The sequence below is a fragment of the Acomys russatus genome, chromosome 5, assembly GCF_903995435.1.
Source record: "Acomys russatus chromosome 5, mAcoRus1.1, whole genome shotgun sequence".
In the NCBI taxonomy this organism is placed as follows: domain Eukaryota; kingdom Metazoa; phylum Chordata; class Mammalia; order Rodentia; family Muridae; genus Acomys; species Acomys russatus.
This window is the reverse complement of record NC_067141.1, coordinates 21747672-21770210: the sequence shown is the minus strand read 5'-3', so window position 1 is coordinate 21770210 and position 22539 is coordinate 21747672. Positions and strand designations below refer to the sequence as shown.

Below are 22539 nucleotides of genomic sequence, written 5' to 3'. Positions count from 1 at the left end.
GAAACCACAAAACAAACAAAGAGTTAAAATCTTTCCTTTTTATTTAGACAAAAAGGGAGAATGTTGCAGGCTATTTGATCACACTGTGAACCCCAAGATCGTGTTATTTATTGGAAAACGTGATTTTAGTTGTGATGTGGCTCAGTCTTAGCACACACCTTTAATCCAAGAGTTTTCTGTTTAAATATTGTAAACAGGATTAAATAAACTCAAGCACAGGTCCATAGATGAATCGACCAACCAGTTGACAGGAAGTGAACATAGGATTATTAAGGAAAAAACAAAGCAGAGTAAGAGGAAGTCAGGAAGATGGACAGAGACACACAGGAAGTAGAAGGGAGGGACATTCAGTTTGCGAGATTTTTGAGAGGGCCTGGGAGAGGGAGAGCTTCCTTCTGGGAGTAAGGCAGAGAAGGAAGGGCAGCAGATTGCTTTCTCTGTCCGTCTGAGCTAGCAGGCTTTCACCCCAGCAACTGGCTCCGGAATCTTCTTTGGTAAAATTGAACAACTGAGATTTTGTTAAAAACAACAGGTCCTGGGGAGGTAGAGGCAGGCGGATCTCTACGAATTCGAGGCCAGCCCGGTTTACAGAGCGAGTCCAGGGCAGCCAGGACTACACAGAGAAACCCTCTCAAAAACAAAACAAAAAAACCAATAGGTCCTATACTGTGGTTCTCAACCTTCTTAATGCTTGGGCAGTTCCTCATGTTGTGTTGATCCCAGTCGTAAAATTATTTTCATAAGAATAATTTTTCAGCTGGGTGGTGGTGGCGCTCGCTTTAATCCCAGCGTTTGGGAGGCAGAGGCAGGTGGTTCGCTGTGAGTTCGAACCTGGTTCGAGGCCAGCCTGGTCTGTAAAGTGAGTCCAGGACAGTCAAGGCTACACAGAGAAACCCTGTCTCCAACAACTAAAAGGGAAAAAAAAAGAGTAATTTTGCTTTTTTGTGCTTGTTTCTCCAAGACAGAATTTCTCTGTGTAGCTTTGGCTGCCCTGGACTCTTTGCAGACCAGACTGAATCACAGAGATCCACCTGCTTCTGCCTCCCTGAGAGCTGGGATTACAAGCGTTCTTCACGGTGCTCGGTTTATTGATAGGGAAGCGTAATGTAAATATTCTTGTATATAGCCGGTTGTCAGAATGGTGAGATCCACTGTCTTAGAAGGTTCTCACTGGAAGCCCTCGGTACTGGCTGCACATCCGCAGCTAGCTTCTAGCAAGGAGCGCAACAATTCCCTAAAGTTCTTCCCAAAATTCCTACCTTAGAATGCGCTTAGAGCCCAGACTACGCAGTGCCACAGCAGTGCTGGGGTTGCAGAGGTCTTAAAGTGTGAGTTTCTATGCCCTATGCCCGCCTCCCGGTGCTGGAAACCTAACAGGAGGTGGCAGTCAGAGCCCCTGGGAACTCCTACTGGCTTGTCCGGAGGGGCGGAGCCCGAGCCACCGCCCGCCCGGAAGCGCGCCGGCGGGAAGCCGGCTCGGAGCGCGCCTATACTGGCGGGGAGATCAGCGTGGCAGGTACTCACTGGGCGGCGGGAAGTTTGCTGCAGAGGCGGGACCAAAGCAACCCCGAGCAGACTGAGACCCTCTCTGCGTTCCCCATATGACGGAGGTGTGAATTGGGAATTGTGGCTCAAGCGCGTCTTCCAGGGGCCACGATGTGAGATCCGAGCCCTGGGACCCCAAAGCCCTCTTGCACTGTTTATTGACAGGGTGGGTCACAGCGACGCCTGCAGTGGAAGGGGATACTAGGTCCGCCCAAGCTGGTGGGTGTGAAGGTTAAAAGTGGGCCCTTATTACAAGAGCCCTATACTGGGGTCAGGGGTCACGTGGCCAGATTGCAGAATTGAGATGGAAAATCTCTCCTTTGTCATAGGTCTAGCAGAGTTCTCTAGGCTACGCTGTTCACAGCTTCTTCCTGCCTGGTTCCCCTCCCAGGCAGAAGGATCCATTAACAGCACAGAAGCAGGCTCTAGGGCAGCAGCGACCACCCCTCGTGCCCTGGGTTCTTGGAAGGGTGGTTTCAAGAGCTCCCCTTTTTCCAAGCTGAGCTATTGTTGCTCTGACCTGGAAGAGGAGCTGGTCCCTGACAACCCGCTCCTCCCCCTATTTCTGCAGCTTCCCTCAGCCTTGCCTGAGCTGGCTTGCTTGACAAGCTGGGACATGTCTGGTCCCCAAGGACCTTCCATGGGTGATGGCTGCAGTGTTGGAGGGGCTGGAGGCAGAGGAAACGGCAGCTGCTGCAGAGGATGCTGCAAGATCCGTTGTGGAGGCCGTGGACTCCAGCCCTGGGGCTCCGTTTCTCCTGGTTGGGAACCAGTTGAACTTGGACCTACACCCAGGGGGCTGCCATCGACTGCAGTACCTGTGTTCCCAGCAGCCCCCACAGCTGCTGCTGGTGGAGTTCTTGCGGCTCAGCACCCACGAGGACCCTCAACTGCTAGGTGACACTCTAGCCCAGGTTCCATGGAGTCTGTTGCCCCTTCGCTCTCTGGTCCTTAAGGGTGAGTCCCCTTGCTACTGACCTTGTCCTCGTCTCTAGCCCTACCTTGACTCCACTTCTTGGTCACAAAGGCCATTCTTGTCCCAGCCCTCGCTCCAGCCCTCTCTTCTCCCTGCACCTCACGTGTGAACCCCTGCCTCACACCTGTTGCCTGTCCTTTGCCCTGTCACCTTCCTCCCCAAAGTGAGGCTGGCTGGGCGCTGTCTCCTGAGCCTGGGACCCTGAAGGTGCCCTTGGGCCTCTCTGCAGATCCCAGTTGTTCTTGGTGGTACTGTCAGCTGGTATGAACTGGTAGTCTCCTCTGCTTTCCTTTCTTTCTCTGTCTCTCTGGCTGGCTTAAAGGGGACGCTTCCTCTTGAGTGTTTTCTCTGGCACTCAGAGCTGAATGGAGACTTCAGCTCTGAGGGCTACAGCTGTCCCCCCTTCCCCCCTTCCAGGCGGCCAGAGCCGGGGTGCCCTGGGTGCCTGCCTCCATGGTACCCTGACCACTCTGCCTGTTGGCCTGAGTGACTTGGCCTGCCTGGCCCACCTGGACCTGAGCTTCAACAGGCTGGAGATGCTGCCAGCCTGTGTCTTGGAACTGCGCAGCTTGGATGCGTTGCTGCTTTCTCACAACCATCTCTCAGAACTGCCGGAGGCCCTGGGGGCCCTGCACACCCTTACCTTCCTTACTGTGACACACAACCGCCTAGAAAGGCTACCCACAACGCTGGGATCCCTGTCCAGCCTTCAGCGTCTTGATCTGTCTGAGAACCTTCTAGACGCCATACCCTCTGAAGTTGGAGACCTGAGCAACCTCAGTGAACTTAATCTAGCCTCCAACCGGCTGTGTTATCTCCCAGCTTCCCTTGGTGAGTAGCCATGATACGAGCTTTAGTTCACTAGCCAGTATCAAATGGGTGCCCCTCAGCCACTGCCCGGAACGCCACTCCCATGTGGCCCCCTGCAGTCCTAAAGTCTTGAGTCTCTGGCTCCTTCCTCTTCCACAGAGTCCCCTGTACCCCAGGCTTGGCCTGTGAACCCTCACTGCTCCCCAATGGCTTCTTGACTTCCCTTCTCCCTCCTTGGTTGCCTGTGGTTCACAGGTGTCATTGTCCCACCATGTGATAGAGCCTGAGTCCTTCCGTGTTAGTGTCTCGTTGTGCCCAGGCCCACCGTGAGTGGCCCTCTGCCAACCCTAAGCCAGCACTTGCCTGCAGCGGGGCTGCGGTCCCTGCGCCTCCTTGTTCTGCACAGCAATCTCCTGACCTCAGTGCCTGCTGGCCTGGCCCACCTGCCACTGATCACTCGACTTGACCTGAGGGACAACCAGCTCCGGGACCTACCTGCTGAGCTACTAGACGCTCCTTTTGTGCGCCTGCAGGGAAACCCTCTGGGTGAGGCCTCTCCAGTACCCCCAAGTCCCCCAGGTAGGCGTGGGCGTGGGCGGCCTGTGAGAGGATGAAGGCCCATCATCATTCTGACCACGGACCTGTCCCTTGTGCAGACGTAGCCCAGATTCCAGAAATGCCCAGGCTGTTCCTGACCTCAGATTTGGACAGGTATTAATGGGAAGGTGGCGAGAAAGACATCTGTCTACCCTGACTCCCTGGCCACCCTGGGGCACCTTGTCCGTCTGCCCTCATGACCTCTTTTCTCACTCAGCTTCCTTGTGACTCCCCATGGCTGTTCTGTGACCCTGGCCTGTGGTGTCCGCCTACAGTTCCCAGCAGGAGCCACCACCACACCCATCACCATCCACTATCGACGGTGGTTGCCCGAGCCAGGCCTGGTCTCTCTGGGACCTCATGACTTCCTGCTTAGTGGGGTCTTAGAGCTGCAACCTCACGGGGTGGCTTTCCAGCAGGCATGTCCAGATTGGGTAGGGGGCAGGTGTGGGTAGCCTTGGCTGGGCCCTGTCTCACACATTACCCCTGTCTGACAGGATGTAAGCTTATGGCTGCTCTTTGTCCCCCCACGGGTCCGTCGCTGCCGTGAAGTGGTTGTGAGGACACGGGGTGACAATAGTTGGAATGACCTAGAGACCCACCTGGAGGAAGAGGCACCCAAGGTGACAGCTACCTAGGCCCTTGGGAGTGAGGGCACAGGAGCAGCTTGCCCTGACACCACCCGCGCGTGCCCAGAATCTTCTGCCCTGACCCAATCCTCCCATGTGTTCTAGAGGCTCTGGGCTCGCTGCCAGGTACCCCACTTCTCCTGGTTCCTTGTCGTTTTACGCCCAGTATCCAACGCTTGTCTGTTGCCACCAGAGGGAGCCCTTCTGTGCTCTTCGGGTCATCCTGGGGTCAAAGTTACTTTCCCGGCTGGGGCCACAGAGGAGCCTCGACAGGTCTCCATGCAGGTAAGGTCAGGGCAGTGCTAAGGGTGGCAGGAGGTACCTTGGCATACAGAAGGGCACTCAAATGGTTCTCTGACCAGGTAGTGCATATGGCTGGAGTCGAGCTGAGAGCTCTCCTGGAAGAATCAGAGGCAGCAGTAAGCCCCCTGCTGTGCCTGTCACAGAGCGGCCCCCCCAGCTTCCTCCAACCAGTTACTGTGCAGTTGCCCTTGCCCCCTGGCGTCACAGGTGAAGCTGCATGCTATAGGACCAAAGACGGGTGCTTAGAAGGGGAAACAGCATTTAGAGGGGCTTTAGCCTTCTGCCATTTCCTGTTTAGGCTTCAGTCTGGACCGCTCCCACCTACACCTGCTGTACCGAACACCCCTGACAGCCACCTGGGATGACATCACCACTCAGGTGGCACTGGAACTCACCCACCTGTACGCACGCTTCCAGGTCACACACTTTTCCTGGTCAGTGTCCCCTATCGTCCTCAGCACCCCTTCTGCCCTTCATCTGTGTGGCCATACCTCAACTCTGGCACTTCCAGGTACTGGCTCTGGTATACTACCAAAAACTGTGTGGGGGGCCTGGCACGGAAGGCCTGGGAACGGCTGCGGCTGCACCGTGTGAACCTCATTGCACTGCAGAGGCGCCGAGACCCTGAGCAGGTCTTGCTGCAGTGCCTGCCCCGGAATAAGGTGGGGGGCAGCAGGAAGGCAGTGGGAGGGGGGGTGACCTGAAGGCCAGGGTGGGTACAGAGCTTTGGCCTCTGATCCTTTGTGGGTGCCTCACAGGTAGATGCCACCCTGGGCCGGCTGCTGGATCGCTACCGTGGCCCTGAACCCTCCGAGACCGTGGAAATGTTTGAGGGTGAGAAGTTCTTCGCAGCCTTTGAGCGGGGCATTGATGTGGACGCTGGTAGGTCTCTCTCCTCCTAGGGGTAGTGGGGTGTGCCACTTTGGCTCCTCCTGCTGAGTTTGCCTCCCTCTGCAGACCGTCCAGACTGTGTGGATGGCAGAATCTGCTTTGTTTTCTATTCACACCTGAGGAATGCAAAGGAGGTGTATATTACCACGGCCTTGGACCGAGAAGCTCAGGCTGTTCGAGGCCAGGTGGGCTGAGGTGTGAGGACCCTGGACCGAGGTACCTGGATCTGAGGCCAGAGCTCTGAACCCCACCTGATCCTTCCCCAGGTGTCCTTTTATCGGGGTTCACTTCCCACGGAGGTGCCTCAAGAGGCTGAGGCCGCCCGGCAGAGGAAGGGCATGGATGCACTGTGGATGGCCACCTTGCCCATCAAGCTACCGGTGAGGCTGGAGAGGCTTAAGCTGACAAGAGGAGGTGGTGTCCTGGGGTGAACAAAGACAAAAGAACGGAGGATTCAAGCTTACTGTCTCCTTGCCTCCTGACAGAGACTCCGGGGTCCCCAGGGGAATGGACGGGGGACTGACTTCTCCTTGATGCCTCTAAACCTGGGTGATGCGGAAACTGGTTTCCTGACTCAGAGCAACCTGCTGAGCGTGGCCTCACGCCTGGGTCCTGACTGGCCAGCTGTGGGCCTGCACCTAGGCATGCCCTACCGTGAGCTACAGCGTATCAGGCATGAATTTAGGTAAGCCTCTGTAAGTTCTGGTGAGCCTTCTCACTCCCGGCCTCAGCTTCAGCGTGGACACTCCCCCACCCATCCCCTCACACTAGCTGACGGCTTTCAAGGGGATGGAGGTGGAAGCAAACACCAGTCTGAGGAGGGTCTGATCACTAGCCCAGGCAACTTCCTTTTGAGCTATATTGAGCCTGTGTGTGTGTGTGTTCCTGGGCAAAGCACCTTCATGAACACCCTTTTCCCCACCGAGGGATGACCTGGATGGGCAGATCCGTCACATGCTCTTCTCCTGGGCTGAGCGCCAGACTGGACGGCCGGGAGCCGTGGGACACCTGGTAAAGGCCTTGGAACAGAGCGACCGGCAGGATGTAGCTGAGGAAGTGTGTGCCATCTTGGAGCTTGGCCGCCACAAGTACCAGGACAGCATCCGGCGCACGGGGCTGGCCCCAGGGGATTCTGATCTGCCTGGCACCTCAGCTTCACAGACCCCAGAATCTGCCCAGGCCTAGGCTTACAGACTTAAGGTGGCCTTTGACTTGACTTGGCTAGTGGCTAGAGCCCCTATCCTACCTCGCCTGTGTGGTCCAGAGCCCCAGCATACAAAGACTCCTTGCTGTTTAGAAAGCTTGGTTTATTGTTTACTTTTTGAGACAGGGTCTTACTATCTAGCCCAAGCTAGCCTCCAACTCCCAGTGCACCTCAGAGATTGATTTCTTTATAGGATTCAGGGGACGGCTACCTAGTGATCTGAAGCCTAGTCCCTGTGTGTCTATGTTTCTTGCTGTGCCAGGCCCTCCTGTTAAGATGAAGGCAGAGAATGCCTTGAGAGATGGCTCAGCAGTTGACAGCACTGTCTGCCCTTTCAGGGGACCCAGTTTCAATCCCCAGGACCTCCATAATGGTTCAGAACAGTCTGTAACTTCAGTTCTAAAGAATCAGAAACTTTCCTTTGGCCTCCACAAACACCAGGCGCACATAGTGCGAGGACATGCATGCAGGAAAACATCCATACACATAAAATAAAAGCTATTTACTGTTGAGTGTGTGTGTGTGTCACAGAGTAACTTTGCAGAGGCTGTTCTTTGTTCTCTCCTTCCAAGTGGGTCCTGGGGATGAAATCAGCGTCATCAGGCTTGGTTGCACATATTTTTTACCCAGTGAGCCATCCCTAGGCCCTCACGAATATATTCCCCAGGAGTCGGGAGGAGCCATTCTACATAATAACCCTGCCAAAGGTAAGGATACAAAGTCATATGTGACAAAATGGTGCATAAGGCCTGCCTACCAGGATCTTATGGGAGGTGTCTGGTGTCTAAGGAGCATCTACCATAAAGCTCCAGGACCAACCTTCTCCCAGGTCACCCCATCCACACGCCTCCTGCCTTCAGTTCTGGGTACCTATCCCTCCTTGAGAAGCCAAAGAGAGCCTAGGGATACTCCAGAAAGCCCACCGCCTCAAGGATGGCCTGAGGCTGTGGCTGGTGGCAGTGGCCACGCCGGCCGGGAGGGGGAGCCGACCGCAGCAAGGGCTTAGGGCGGAGCGGGCGCGCCTCCGAGAGACGCGCCTCCCCGCCTAGGTGCTGGCCTGGCGCGCGGCACAGCGGGGAGGCGATCCCGGCGGCGGCTGCGTGGTGAGTGCTAGCAGGTCAGTTCTCGTGGCACCCACCCAACCATGGTTGGGTTGCGGGTAGCAAAAAGGCGGCATTGGTGTCTGGGAGAGGTGACATTTGCTCAGACACTGCGGCACCGGCGGAGTATGGATCGGCGGGTACCTCGCCCGGCTGTCTCCCGGGTGCGGAAGGCCGTGCTCGGTCTCGGCTCTGCCGGGCGCGCTCCCTGCGCACACGTGTCCCAGCAGTGTGGAAGCTCCAGAGCTGAGACTGGAGTTACTTTCACCGGGGTTGGGGGTGCTGTACACGTGGGAATCCACTGGACTTGCGTGGGCGCGTACACGCTCAGAGTCTGTGTCGTCTGGCTGGAGATAGCGAGTCTAACCGCGACAGTGGGGTAAAGGACATGATCTGGTCTGGAGCGGAGGATGTGCCCCAATCCTGGTTTTCCTTTGTAGGATTGCTTAAGTACCTCACAGTGGGGGACCTCTTTGTAGCCCTTATAGCTAGGTAGGCAAAGTTAACCTCCCTAAAGAGGATGGGGCGAGGGAGACTGGATTGGGGGGAGGGGCACAGTGCACACTTGTGAGGGGCTTAGCTCCAGCCCAGTCGCTTTTCTTTTCTTTTCTTTTTTTTTTTTCTCTTACCGAGACTGGGTCTATGTGACACTGGCTGCCCTGGAACTCTTTGTAGACCAGGCTAGCTTTGAATTCACAGAGATCCACCTGCCTGTGCCTCCCAAGAACTGGGATTAAAAGAGGGGGCCACAAGTGTCAGGCTGGTTTTTTTTTTTTTTTTTTCTGTTTGCTAGGAAACAGGTAGCTTCATTCATGGAAATTTGGGAAGAAGCTGTTTGAAGCTGTTAGCCTCTATGTTAACCTGATCTCTCTCAGTTGTCCTGTGGCCTGACTGGGGAATGCTCAGACAACTAGGCAGAAAGCTCTGGATTCTTGGTGGCTTGACTAAATCTGGTCAGGTTTCTATGGTAACAGACAGTGCTGAGGGAGCCCTGACAGCTGTCTCAAACTGATGAGAGTTAAAGAACACACCAAAACAAAAAACAAAAAATAAGCCAGGGGTGGTGGCACATGCCTTTAATCCCAGCGCTCAGGCGGCAGAGGCAGGCCGAATTGTATTTTGAGTCTAGCTTGGTCTACAGAGTGAGTTCCTTTCCAAGGCAGCCAGGCTGCTATGGAAAAAATTTTCTTTTCTTTTCTTTTCTTTTTTTTTTTTTTTTTTTGGCTTTTCAAGACAAAAGTTTCTCTGTGTAGCCTTGGCTGCCCTGGACTCACTTTGTAGACCAGGCTGGCCTCAAACTCACAGCGATTCACCTGCCTCTGCCTCCCCTAGTGTGTGCACCACCATGCCCCCAGCTGAAAATTGTCTCAAAAAAATCAAACTAAGAAATAACAAAATCCAAACCCAAACCCAAACCCTGGGGGTCAGGGAGGGAGAGAACAGCCCAGAGGGTTCCCCTTGCCTGTTGTTCCAGGCAGAGAACCCCACGTGCTCAGCTCAGAGGCTGTACTTGCTGTTGCTCTGCCTGTTTAGTTCTGGGTGTAGGGCTGACTCAGTCCTTGGGATCTCAAGGCCTGCCTGGCTCCTCCCCTGAGCTCCAGGTGGTCTGACCTCCAGGACACATGCAATGCCCAGGTGCCCAGATCTCAGATATGAGGGAGGGTAGCATCCAAGGGACAGCAGGCTTACTGCTCCTGCGGAAGAGGGAAGAAGGATGGGTTTCTCCTAGAGATGGGGGCAGGGGGAGCTGCTGTAGCTAGTTTACACTTGGAGCATGGTATGCAGAGAGAGAAATCAGATGACAGTTCAGAGGTCAGGACTTTGCAACACGCCAGGGTTAGGAGGGACAGGTACTCTTCCACTGAGGCCCCAGTGCAGAGGTGGAGCAGAGGGCAGAGGGCGCCTGGAGCACCGCCTCCATGCCCTCTGGACCTGCCAGGTGAGCAGAGCCTGTACTTGGCAGTGGTGGCTTTGAAAGTCAAGCATCCCTTCGCCACCCTTTCCTGAGAACAGGTATGCCTTCTCGTGTCCTAACCTAAGTTCCCTGATAGGCACACCCAGGTCTCACAGCACGGTGGGTGCTAACCCATTTCTCAGAAGCACATGTTAACAGGTCCATACAGGGTGCATTTCCCTGAGGTTTCAGGACTATAGACAGATCTGTGCTCACCCAATAGCCTGCAGACAGAAGCCTACTGAGTGGCCTGAGAACACGGAGGCCCGGGGCTGGGATCCCTACGGGTAGGCAACCTGGTTCTCAAGGTTAGTCCGTCCTTTTTGTTTTGTTTTGTTTTGTTTTCTGAGACAGGATTTCTGTGTGTAATAGCCGTACCTGTCCTGGACTCACTATGTAGACCAGGCTGGCCTCGAAGTCACATTGATCCACCTGCCTCTGCCTCCTGAGTGCTGGGATTAAAGGTGTGCGCCAGCCTAGCCCATCCCTTCTTTAGCATCCAAGCTGGGCAGAGCCCCAGACCCCCAGAAATTGTCTCGCCCCCTCTTCCTTTTCCCAAAGCTGCAGTGATTACCATCGATCTAGCCCAAAGTGAAAGAGAAAGTCCTCTCCCCCCCCCCCCACACACACACACATACCAGGGCCCGCCCCGCCCCTCAGCCAATCCCTGTAGCCTTTTGCCTCCTCCCCCGTCCAGTGTCTCTATCCTCTCAGTGAGCATACTTGTTGGAGCGGTGGAGAAGCGGTTGTGCGCGCTCTGGGGTGCTCTCTAGGTGAGCATAGCCCACAGATTGTTGGGGAGGGGGCGTGGGTAGCAGGTCCAGGGTCGCAGTCGTCTAGGGGCTCTTTAGTGTGAGAGCCATGTGACCTCATGTGGCGGCACTGAGGATACTAGCCTGTGTGTGTGACAGCTGACCCCTGAGGGTTCAGGAAAAGACACAGGGGAGGACCCAGGACTTGTATTTATGACTGTGTCCCTCATGGGAGCCCCCTGAGGCTGGCTCTTGGATTCCCACCCTTGCTGCTAATAGAAGAGGCCCCTTCTAAAGGAATCGGGCACAGCAGCCACAGACGCTTTAGGAGACTGCCTCGCTCTGCTTTCCTCATAGCAACTATTCCCATCCTCCCGTCCCCTAGGCTCCTGCGTCTGTTGGGAGTGAAACACTTCCTTTGGGAAGTGGACAGGAAGATGGGCAACCAGCTTGGCAGTGTGGGTGGGAGTCTTGTTTCCCTATGGGAAGGGGCTCCCGTGGCCCATTGTGAGCTGCTATGGAACCGAGTCTGCTCCTCCTCCCAGGAGCTCCACAAAGGAGACACCCCGTGTCTCTGCCCCTCCCCCCCCCCATCCCACTGACAATAGGAGATGCTAGCTGCCTCTGCTTAAGGATGAGAACTCGTTATCACAGCTCAAGTCCAGGGTCCAAGTACCACTGCACTAAAAGGCACCTGGCCCTTTAAAAACTGGAGCTTGGCTTCGGTGCGTGAGCTTATGCGTGTGAGCGTGAGTTCCTGGCTGCCTGGGAGGAGCATTCAATGCCGGGGAGGGCATTGAAGGGAAGCCAGGTGGCCCCAGGGATGGGTGGCCTCCCTTTCTTCTAACAACCACCCTTCAGTGTATCCCCAGGGCACCTTGATGGCTGCAGCCTGAAGCACGGAGTCTAGGGAGTGAGGGGTTCCTGTCAGGTGGTGGGTGGGTGAGAGGCTTCTTTCTCTGACAGGCCCCTTCCACCACTCATTCTGTCCTTCTTTCTTTCAGGTGGCAGAAGTCTTGAAATTGCTCTGAAGGTGAGGACATCCCCTCCCCCACCGCCGCCAGCCACCCACATTGTCCTCATCAGCTCCTCCCCACCAGTGCCTCCACTTGCATCGCCTGGCCTGAGTCAGCCTCCTGCTTCACAGGGTGTAAATGGCTGATAAGCAGATCAGGTTAGAGGGACCCCAGCCCCCGCCCTGGGCTTTGGTCTTGGCTTTCACACCCCCCCCCCCAGCATGACCTCCCCACCTCCCTGTCCTGTGGTTGAGGATGTTAATCCTGACACTTGACCCTGCATACACAGCCTGCCGGCCAAGCTCATCAATGGTGGCATCGCTGGGCTAATCGGGGTCACCTGCGTGTTCCCCATCGACCTGGCTAAGACACGGCTGCAGAACCAGCAGAATGGGCAGCGCATGTATGCCAGCATGTGAGTGAGAGCTGACTAGGAGGGATGAGGGTGCAGCTTCCACCTTTGATCTCTGCTTCTGCACCTGGGGGTTTGATAAGGGGGAAGCAGGGCAGGCCTGAGGAAGATCCTATCCCTGACAGAGTTTTTGGCTTCTCTGTGAGCCCTGGATGATCACACTGGCCAGAGACTGCTGGCTGCCCTTGCCTGACTCAGGGCCAGGCAGGGTCCAGCTAGCCACAGCTTATTGCCATCTCCTTGGCTACAGGTCTGACTGCCTCATCAAGACCATCCGCTCTGAGGGTTACTTCGGCATGTACAGGGGTGAGGCTTGGGATGGGTGACCGACGGGTCTGGCTGGGAGTAGGGGCAGGGATGCATGCCTGGGCTTGGTCTGTAAGTATGGACATGTTGTATGGTGCTGGTAGCACCTGAGCACAGTGGGGGCATCTGCTGAGCCTTCGTGCTGGGGGGATGGGATGCCTGAGAGGACAATCTTCTGCAGGGGGGTGGGTCTCAACCCTCACCTCCTAGAGCAGGCTGGGATTGTTTCTTTTCTCTTTTCTAGTGGCTCAAATCTCCCCCACTACCTCTGTGTGACAGGCAGGACCACATCTGCGCCTAGAGCCTAGGGCAGGAGCCATTATACAAAGCAGCTTACAAAACAATCCCTGAGGGTGGATTTGCCCAGATGCTGGGAAGCACTGAGCCCTCAGCGCTGAGCAGCCAGCCACAGCCTTCCCTGAGCTCGGACCCACCCTCGTGGTCCTGCCAGTGGGCGCACCTGTCCCCAGGAGGGAGGCTCACTACAGTCTCTGAGGGCCTGCTTGCTCTTCCTTGCCTATCAGGAGAGGCTTGTGCTGCCAAAATCAGAGACAGATGGAGGTGGAATGCTGGGGAGGGAGGACACAGCGCCACCCCATCCTGCCTGGTTCCCGCCTGCCTGGCACAAAACAAGCCCATATGTGGGTGAGAGGGCAGGCGGCTGCAGCCAAGGAGTGCCAGGCAGGGCTTTGCCAGTGTGGAACAAAGTGCTTAGCGCATAGTCTCCCTAACCTAAGCTACCCAGCAAGTCTGTCCCCACCTGGCCTGTGTGTGTCCCCCAAGCCACAGCTTACCCTCACATGCCCCACAGGAGCAGCCGTAAACCTGACCCTGGTCACCCCCGAGAAGGCCATCAAGCTGGCAGCTAATGACTTCTTCAGACATCAGCTCTCTAAGGATGGGTGAGAGGCTCAGCTGCCCTGGCTGCTAGAGCCCGGGTCCTAAGGAAGGCTATGTTGCTAGCCCCTCCCATAGCCCCGCAGTCCCCTAGGCTGGTAACAGACCCCCAGAGAGAGGCTCCTCTACCTCAGTCCCTTTGCTCAACATCCCTGACCTTGTGAGGGCGGGCGCTCCGCCTCTGCCCACGTGAGGAGGTGCAAGGCAGCAGCTGAGTCAGTGGCTGCTGGCCCCTAGCCACTGTCTGCTGCCAGAATTTGGGGGCGCTAAACAGCCACCCCATCTCTGGAGTGTGGGGCTACAAGGTTGACCCCTTCCATTTTTCATTTCTCCTTACGAGCCCTCGTATATGAAAGCGTCTGTCCTTTGGGCTAGATGCCTATTGCTAGAGGGTCTGGAGCCCAGGGCTGTGCCCCCATGGGACTTCCACAGCTCCCATCCCCCTTTACACCCGTGAAGCAGACAGTCCCTGCCCATGTAGGGAGCTCTCTTATCTCAGTCACAACCCTGCCCCTGCCTTATAGACAGAAGCTGACCTTGCCTAAGGAGATGTTGGCCGGCTGTGGGGCCGGCACCTGCCAGGTGATTGTGACCACCCCCATGGAGATGCTGAAGATCCAGTTGCAAGATGCAGGCCGCATTGGTAAGGTGCAGGGAGGGGACAGAGCTCGGGTGGGGACAACAGCAAGACCCTGTCCCCTGCCCCTCCCTCAAGCCAGGAGGAGGAAGAGACCAGAGACCCTTTCTCACCAGCTGCTCAGAGGAAGACTCTGGCTGCCCAGGCTCAGCTCTCGGCTCAGGGAGGTGCCCAGCCCTCAGTAGAAGCTCCCGCCGCTCCTCGGCCCACGGCCACCCAGCTGACCCGTAACCTGCTGCGGAACCATGGCATTGCTGGCCTCTACAAGGGTCTAGGGGCCACGCTGCTCAGGTGGAAAGACGGCACCTGGGGGAGGAGGTCTGCCTGCTAGCCCTACGGCCAGTGTCACGCCCCCCCTCTCTAGCCTCATGGCCAGCGTCACCCCCCCCTCTCTACAGGGATGTCCCCTTCTCCATTGCCTACTTCCCTTTGTTTGCCAACCTCAACCAGCTGGGCCGCCCATCTTCTGAAGAGAAGTCACCTTTCTACGTGTCCTTCCTGGCAGGCTGTGTGGCTGGGAGTGCAGCTGCCGTGGCGGTCAACCCCTGTGATGGTCAGTGCTAGGTCTGGGTCCCACTTGGGGGTGGGGGGCGGGGACAGGAGCCCCCATAATGACTCATATGTCCCTTGCAGTGGTGAAGACTCGGCTTCAGTCACTTGAGCGAGGTGTCAATGAGGACACTTACTCCGGGTTTCTGGACTGTGCCAGGTGGGCCAGGGCGCGTGAGCCGGGGTGGGGAGGCGGGGGAAGGCTGGGCTGGGCACCAGTTCTGACCTTCTCCCCCTTTACAGAAAGATCTGGAGACATGAGGGTCCCTCAGCCTTCCTGAAAGGTGCATACTGCCGTGCACTGGTCATCGCCCCGCTGTTTGGCATCGCCCAGGTGGTCTACTTTCTGGGCATCGCTGAGTCCCTGTTGGGCCTGCTACAAGAACCCCAGGCCTGAGCCCATGGCTGCTTCTCCCCAGCCTGTGGGCTGGGACCAGAACAGGGTGACCAGCATAAGCCTGAGGAGGAATGGCCTCTCCCCAGTCCTCCCCATCAAACAGGAAGGCAAGGGGAGGGTGCAGGGTCCACATGGGTGGTACACACATAGGCCCCCATGGGGTCCTGAAAGGAAAGAAAATTGGGATCAAGGTCTTATTTATGTAGAAAATGCAGAACTCTGTACATTCCTCAAGCCAGTCCTGTCGAGCCAGTCTTGTCCCATCCCTGTACCTCAACCCAGTTCCATCTGGCCTGAACACCCCCTGAGACAGAGCTGGTCTCTGGGCTGGGGCCCCCAGGCCTGGTCTGGGCAGGCAGATTCTACCCCGTAGTCCACTGGCTCTGGGCTCTGAGGCTTTCCTGGTCTACAAAGGGGACCCCCGCCACAACACACGAAATTATTTATTGAATTTGCTGTGCCCGTGTGGCTCTTCCTGTTCTCCGTCCATCAGTCTTTTTGCCCCTGCTGCTCTTTCCCCCTCATCCAGGACCCCACTCTGCCTCCTCAGCCAGCCTTACAGGAGGTTTGGAGTGTCCTAATCAAGTCAAGCTAGGATCCCTAGGCTGGGTGTGCTGCCACATTCAGTTTCCATCCCAGGCACCCCACACATACTCTTCCTGGTGAGCTTTTGGGCCCCCACCATGGGGGGCCTAGATTGCTTGAGGTCTTTGTGTGCCTGCGGTGGGCAGCTTGCTCCCCCCCCCCCCCAACCCCTCAGCAGTGAGCAGGCCAGGCTGCTTGGGGATGGGTCCCTAAGGACACGGTTGCCTTTCTCCGTGGAGTCAGGCACCCTGTGCTGTGTGTGCCTCAGGCCTTCTGCTGACTATGTCCAAGAATTTAGTTCTCCCGCCTGGTGACACTTGTGATAGAGCCCTACTCCTGGATGGAGATTGCTTGTTGGGGGAAGGGCAGGCATGAAGGCCAGTATGGAGTCTGGGCTACCCTGCTTTCTGGGCCTCTGTCCATATTTGGAAAGCCCCGCCCTTCCAGCCCTGGATCCTCTGTTCTGAATCAAAGCAGCCCTCTTCCCCTGCCCTTGCCATGTGATTGTGTTTGGTGATTGACTGAAGTGCTGGTGCTGTGTTCCTCAAGCCCAATCCCCTCCATGGAGGCCCCTTCCCAGTGACACTACCTGGGGCTCAAGTCTGGGCCACCCCCCCCCCCCCGAGTTCACGGTTGCTCCTAGGAGCCACCCCTCCTGTCATGTCTGTACCTTGAAAGCTGCTGCTGCTGCTTACAGAATTATATTTTTTTTTTTGAAGAGTTTTAAGAAGTTGTAACTTTTTTGTGTCTTGTCATGTAAAAGATAAATAAATATTCTAAATAGATGCTTGCTTTCAGAGTCTGTGCTTGTGTAGACAGTAAGAAAAAGGGCAGACTTCTCCAGGCTCTCGCGTCTGCAGACCCGCATTGCCTAGGTCTCCACCCTTGCAGACCTACTTTGGAACCACCTCCCTCCTATCTTACAGTTTGGATAGGATACAGGCTGGCAACCTTGCCCCGCCTTCTGCGTGAGTCTCTTTAGATGTGAGAAGAGCTAAGCATAGGAAATCCTATCCCCCTGGGTTCCCAGGGTGGAGCACGCAGGCGTGGCCCTGCTGACGCAGCCGCTGTCTCCGCCCCTCGCCGCTGGTCCTTCTGGTTTGCACCCGGAGTGGTGCATTGTGGGAAACTCCTGAGCACTCCTTGGTATCTGCAGCCACCGCCCGCTGTCATCCCGTGAAGCGAGTGCGCAGCTAGAAGCTGGAGGCCTGGAGGAAGACGTAAGACTAGAGGCCCTTCGGAGGGTGGGCAGGGACGGGGAGGTGGGGTGGGGTTGGGGGCGTCTGGTTTGGTGGCCAAGCAGTAGTGCTTTGGTCTTGAAGGTCATCGAGGTTGTGGCATGAGCACTTTACCCTCCCGGGCTCAGCAGCCCTGGGGAGGCAAAGGAGGCAGTTGGAAGAATAGGATGTAAGCCGAAAATAACCAAGGGCAGACAGATCTGTTCTGTACAAACTTGATGGCTAATGCCTAAGGCCTCTCCAGAACTGTACCAGGGAGGGGACACCAGGGCTTTCTGGGAGGTGGGCAGCATCTGGGCTTCTGCCCTGGTCATTTCCATCATGATGTGACCTTCAAATGACCTTCAGTGTGTTCATTGTGGGGGGGACTTAGAGCCTGAGCTCTAGCTTCTCAAACTGGCTCCCCCTCCCTGCACCCGGGCCATTTGTCCTCCCAGGGTGGAGGCAGACAGGTGGTCCTGGGTCTTCTAGACAAGATCCTTTTTGGGGCAGGATGGCCAGGGCCCAGTCTTCCTGGCTAGGACACAGAGAATCAAGGTGAGGTCTTTCTATAGCCCGGGGCCCATACTCTGCTTTGCTCCTGCTTTGAGCTCAGCAAGCAACTCTTGCCCTTGAGCTGGATGAAGCTGTGGCCCATTTTGGGGAAAGGGCACTTAGATCTAAGCTGGGTGGGGCAGATGGATGGCTGACCAGAGGCACAGGCCAGCAGATTTCCTGATGGCTTCTCTTCCTCCATTTTATCACCTTCTTGTCCTGATAGTCCTGGTGACCTGGATCCACGCTCCCCCGACAGTCTAAGAGCCCAGACTCTGGGTTCCTTCCCTGTACCTTCCCTTCCTCATAGACTCTGCTCAAGCTGAGGTCAAGGCGCCGTAGCATCCCATTCTGTGAGGCAGCAACAAGCTCTCAGGATAGCCTGCAGCACTCACTTCTGTCAGAGCTCACCACGACTCCTTTCTGCCTGCTTAGAGCAAATACTCTCTCTTCCAGATTCCAGAGTTAGGTCCATATGTCTACGCAGAGCCTCCCTACCCCTGCCCGGGGGGTAAACACAGTGCGTGTGAAGTGAGACTAGATTATAGGTGAGGCAACTGAGGCCAGAGGGGTTTATCCAAGAATGGGCAGAGCAGATAGAGGTCAGGCCTTGGAAGAGGAGGGACTAGGCTCACAAGGTGCTCCTTGGCTGGAGCTCCTGGACAGTTTGGGGTATTGGGAAGGGTGTGTCTGTGGGTCAGGGGTAGGAGAGCTCTACTGAAGGTGCCTTGTCATTTTTGACCACCTCACTTGTGTCTCTCTCCAGACCCATATAATGCCCAGAGGTGAGCTGTCCTGAGACTCTGTGGTCCAGCCACCTGCCAGTGCCACAAGTCCCAAACCAGCCACCCGCACAAGTCATCATGGAGTCCCGAGGAAAGTCAGCCAGCAGCCCCAAGCCAGACACCAAGGTGCCTCAGGCCACGGCTGAGGCCAAGGCCACTCCAGCTGCTGACGGAAAAGCCCCCATGACCAAGCCTGTGAAGAAGGAAAACCAAGCAGAGAAGCAGGAGCAACCCGTGGCCCCTGGGCCGGCCACAACCAAGAAGACCCCGGCCAAGGCAGATCCTGTACTTCTCAATAATCACAGCAACCTGAAGCCAGCTCCCGCGGCGCCAGCGGCAGCTACCAACAGTCCTGATGCCACCTCAGAGCCCAAGGGTCCTGGGGATGGGGCAGAGGAAGACGAGCCCAACACTGGAGGCCGAGGTCCCTGGCCTTGCGAGAACTTGACCCCTTTGCTGGTAGCTGGGGGTGTGGCCGTGGCTACCATGGCCCTAATTCTTGGTGTGGCCTTCCTAGCCCGGAAAAAATGATGCCTGGTGTCCAGGTCGGGGCGTAGAGCCATTTTCTGTACAGACGTGAATATATAGTGCATGCAAGGCCCTAGACACTTATCTATACACACACATACATCACACACACACACACACACACACACACAGCGCACACACAGACACACGTATGCTACATACATCCATGGAGTAGGAGAGAAAGAGACAGTGAGTCCACCTCCACTGACCCCAGCACACCCTCTCCCAAGTTCTGGGGCAGGAGCCCAGCTCTGCAGTTTGCAGAAGTGCTAGTATGGGGCAGAGGGACAGCCTGGGCCAGACAACTAGGAACAGATGCTGGGTATGGCCTCTGAAAGATAAGTGGTGGAGTAGGCTGGCCCTGTGGGGACATTAAAGGGCATGGCTATTTTACTCTTCCCACTTTTCTCTTGAGCCACTGAGGGCAGTCTGTCTGGGCCTGGTGCAGGGGGACTGACCTGAGGTGGGATTCAAATCTGCAGAGCTACCTCTACCCACTGTCCCTGTCCTGGCTGAGTGGAAAGGCAAAGATTAACAGCTAAATTTGGGATGGGATCTCCCCCTTTCTCTTTTTCAATATGTGCCCCAGGACAGCTCCTGAGGCTAGGACCACCTTACTTCATGCCCAGAGCAGCAATTGGGGGGTGGGGGGAGGCTGGAAGCCTGGTAGGGAGGCAGGAAACATGGAGGAGCCACATTACAGTCCTGCCTGCCCAATACTCCCCAATAGGCTGCCCTTCCTGCCTGCACCCAACACCCCCTTGAGTCTAACAGCGTATAAATGCAATAACACAGGTAGAGTAGAACTGCCCAGTGGGTGCCAATCACCCACTGCCTGCAGGAAGACCTGCTGTGCAGCCCCTCCTTAGTGCATCTGGCCCCAGCTTGCCCCTTGGTGTGGTGACAGTGGGCAGGTTTCCAGAAGGCTGCAGTGGGCTCTAAGGAAACATTGCCCTCACCTGGCCAGTGGCTGCAGGGACCTTGGGCCTGAGTGGAGGCTGAGATTGAAATAAACTGTTACAATATAAAAGCTGGGCTGGTGTCCTCACCTGCATGGGGCTGGGAGGGGCAGAGACTTCCTACTTGGGTATGTGTGGGCCATAGATTGATCATGTGGGCTTTCCAGGGAACAGGTAGAAAATCCCAGGTACTCCTTCATGCCATGAGTCTTATGTGCTATGTGTATCCATAGCCCCAAGCACCTTCCCCCACCCTTCAGCCTGGGCTGCTACCCACAGTGCACTGGGTAGTACCATTCCTTTGTTCCTCAGAAACTGCCCTACCAGCAAGGAAGCCCCTGCGTCCATGAAATGCAGGAGCAGCGGAGGTAGGGCCCCTCCTCTAGTCAGCTCTCCTCCTCAGATCTCGGAGCCCATCCTGACCTGGTGTTCAGTAGGTGGGAATAACCGTGTGAGTGAGGTAACAGGCTGCAAAGAAGCAAGGGTCATTTTGGAATACACCATCCTGGGACCCTCCTCTCCATTCTAGAGACCACTGAGGCTGGCAAGCCTGTTGACCACTTTCTCCCTGAGGCTTCTTTGAGCTGGTGTTTTGTTTTTCCAATCTCTTGGTACCCACCCTGCTTGGAGTAGTAGCTCTGCCCACATAACACATCCCATTCAACACTGGACAACTCTAAGAAAGTGAGGAGATCTGAAATGGGCCACTTGTCCCTGATCAGACCATTCTTCCTGGTCTCCCTTTGACCCCTGTCCAGGCTGGCAGCTGCCTGAGCCAGGAATTCCTGAAAACAGGCTTCTGGACATGCTGGACAGACACGTAGCCATGACCAGCTCCTCTGCACTGCAGGTGCTCAGTCGGCACTGCTGGATGGCCACTCGCTGCCTCATGTACTACTCTCACCCACCCACACTTTGCCTTGCATCTTAAGCGCTTTCGGGCCATTTATTGCCCTGAGAGGCTGCACAGGTGACTGAGTGTCTGCTGGAGTCTGCTGTTACTCCTTTATTGATTCTCAATTAGAGTACCTTTAGGTTGTCAGGCATGGTGGGGCGCATGCTTTTAATCCTACCACTCAGAGGCAGGTGAATCGCTGGGAGTTTGAGGCCAGCCTGGTCTACAAAGTGAGTTCAGGACAGCCAAGGTTACACAGGGAAACCCTGTCTTAAAAAAAAAAAAAAAAAAAAAGAGCACTGACTGCTCTTCCGAGGACCTGACTTTGATTCTCAGACCTATGTGGTAGCTTACAAACTCTAACTGCAGTTCTAGGGAATTCAGCTGCACATATAGTCAAAACACTCATACACATAAATAATTTAAAATCTCAGTTAAAGGGGGCTGGAAGATGGCTCAGCATTGTCTGTTCTTCCAAAGGTCCTGAGTCCAATTCCCAGCAACCACATAGTGGCTCATAACCATCTATAGTCAGATCTGGTGCCCTCTTCTGGCATGCAGGTGTATATGCAGGCAGAGCACTAAGTAAACAAATCTTTTTTTTTTTTTTTTAAATCTCAGTTAAAGGAAATATTGGCACCCTTAGACAAGGTGAGAATGAAAATCTTTAGATCTGAGATTTTCTTGTTGTTGTTGTTGTTGTTGTTGTTGTTGGTTTTGGTTTTTTGAGACAGGGTTTCTCTGTGTAGTCTTGACTGTCCTGGACTCCCTTTGTAGACCAGGCTGGCCTTGAATTCAGAGAGGCTGGCCTTGAATTCAGAGATCCACCTGCGTCTGCCTCCTCTGGAGTGCTGGGATTAAAGGCGTGCGCCACCATACCCAGCACCTGGGATGTGCTTTATAGCCAGAGTTGTACTGTAGGCATGGTGGTCAGCTGCTATGCCACTGGAAGGTAGTGACAATAGTAAGGGTGGAGCTAAGAAAGAGAACTTCAGGTCATCAGGGGTTAGTTGGTTGTTATTTGCCTGTTATTGTTGTTAATTTCCAAGCCAGGTATGGTGGTATATACTTTTGATCCCAGCACTTGGGAAGTAGAGGCAGGTGGATCTTTATGAGTTCAAGGCCAGCCTGGTCTACATAATGAATTCCAGGACAGCCAATGCTACACAAAAAGACTCTGTCTCCAAAAAATGAGTATTTGCCTGTATGTATGTATGTATGTGCACTGCATATATGTCTGGTGCCTGTGGAGGGCAAAAGATTGCTTAAGATGCCCAGAACTATAGTTACAAACTGTTGTTAACGGCCATGTGTGTGTGCTGAACTATAGTTACAAACTGTTGTGAACGGCCATGTGTGCGCTGAACTGGGTCCTCTCAAGAGCAACAAGCGGCTTTCACCCGGAGCCACCATCTTCCTGACCTGCTCGCTTGGTTTTTGTTTGATTGTTTTGGGGGTTGTTGGGTTGTTTTGTTTTTGTATACATTGTCACAATATATAACCAAGAATGACTTTGAATCTTAGCTTCCTGACTACTGTGAGTACTAAGGTTACAGGGTTGCAACACCAGGCCTGGATAAAACAAGAGAAAGAGAGAGAGAGAGGGAGAGAGGGAGGGAGAGAGAGAGGGAGGGAGGGAGGGAGGGAGGGAGGGAGACAGACACACACACACACACACCATAGGTCACTGCAGGCATCAAGCCTTAAGCACTGTTTATCTACCTCTTTGTTTTCAGTGTGTGTATGACTGTTTTGCCTGCATTTGTGCCTGTGCATCCCTCGTGTGCCTGGTGGCAAGAGGCCAGAGGAGGGCACAGTAAGTACCTTTAGAAGTCGAGCTGAGCTAGAGCTGCCTCATCAGTACTGGAAACTGACCCTTTGGAAGGACAGGCGGTGCTATTAACTGCTGAGGCATCTCTCTAGCCCGATCTACTTTTTGTTTTGACACAGGCTCTCTCACTGGTCTGGGAGTAAGTAAGCTAGGCTAGCTGATCAGCAACCCTTGGGATTCCTGTTTCTCCCCAGTACTGAGGTCACAAC

The 22539-nt window shown here is 55.3% G+C and overlaps 3 protein-coding genes across 5 annotated transcripts; all 3 read left to right on the top strand.

Moving 5' to 3' along the window:
• Nucleotides 1-1457: 1457 nt before the first annotated feature.
• Nucleotides 1458-7153, top strand: Pidd1 (p53-induced death domain protein 1). Its single transcript, XM_051145650.1, has 16 exons — nt 1458-1610; nt 2117-2502; nt 2939-3352; nt 3701-3910; nt 3988-4042; nt 4146-4347; nt 4426-4551; nt 4663-4842; nt 4920-5067; nt 5159-5294; nt 5372-5522; nt 5619-5742; nt 5818-5936; nt 6018-6131; nt 6237-6436; nt 6678-7153. The coding sequence occupies exons 2-16, from the start codon at nt 2193-2195 to the stop codon at nt 6934-6936; spliced, it is 2748 nt and encodes a 915-aa protein (XP_051001607.1). The 5' UTR covers nt 1458-1610; nt 2117-2192; the 3' UTR covers nt 6937-7153.
• Nucleotides 7154-7977: 824 nt separating this feature from the next.
• Nucleotides 7978-15580, top strand: Slc25a22 (solute carrier family 25 member 22). 3 transcript variants are annotated; one of them, XM_051145649.1, is made up of 10 exons: nt 7978-8058; nt 11766-11935; nt 12067-12192; nt 12440-12495; nt 13307-13397; nt 13917-14035; nt 14146-14320; nt 14428-14582; nt 14663-14738; nt 14822-15580. In XM_051145649.1, the coding sequence occupies exons 2-10, from the start codon at nt 11916-11918 to the stop codon at nt 14973-14975; spliced, it is 972 nt and encodes a 323-aa protein (XP_051001606.1). In that variant the 5' UTR covers nt 7978-8058; nt 11766-11915; the 3' UTR covers nt 14976-15580. The 3 variants fall into 3 exon arrangements, with proteins under 3 accessions (XP_051001606.1, XP_051001605.1, XP_051001604.1); XM_051145648.1 differs by lacking the exon at nt 7978-8058 and adding an exon at nt 10702-10782; XM_051145647.1 differs by lacking the exon at nt 7978-8058 and adding an exon at nt 11429-11572.
• Nucleotides 15581-16617: 1037 nt separating this feature from the next.
• On the top strand, nt 16618-18719 carry Cend1 (cell cycle exit and neuronal differentiation 1). Its single transcript, XM_051145646.1, has 2 exons — nt 16618-16780; nt 18099-18719. Exon 2 carries the CDS (start codon nt 18196-18198, stop codon nt 18646-18648), a length of 453 nt encoding a protein of 150 aa, XP_051001603.1. The 5' UTR covers nt 16618-16780; nt 18099-18195; the 3' UTR covers nt 18649-18719.
• Nucleotides 18720-22539: the final 3820 nt, after the last annotated feature.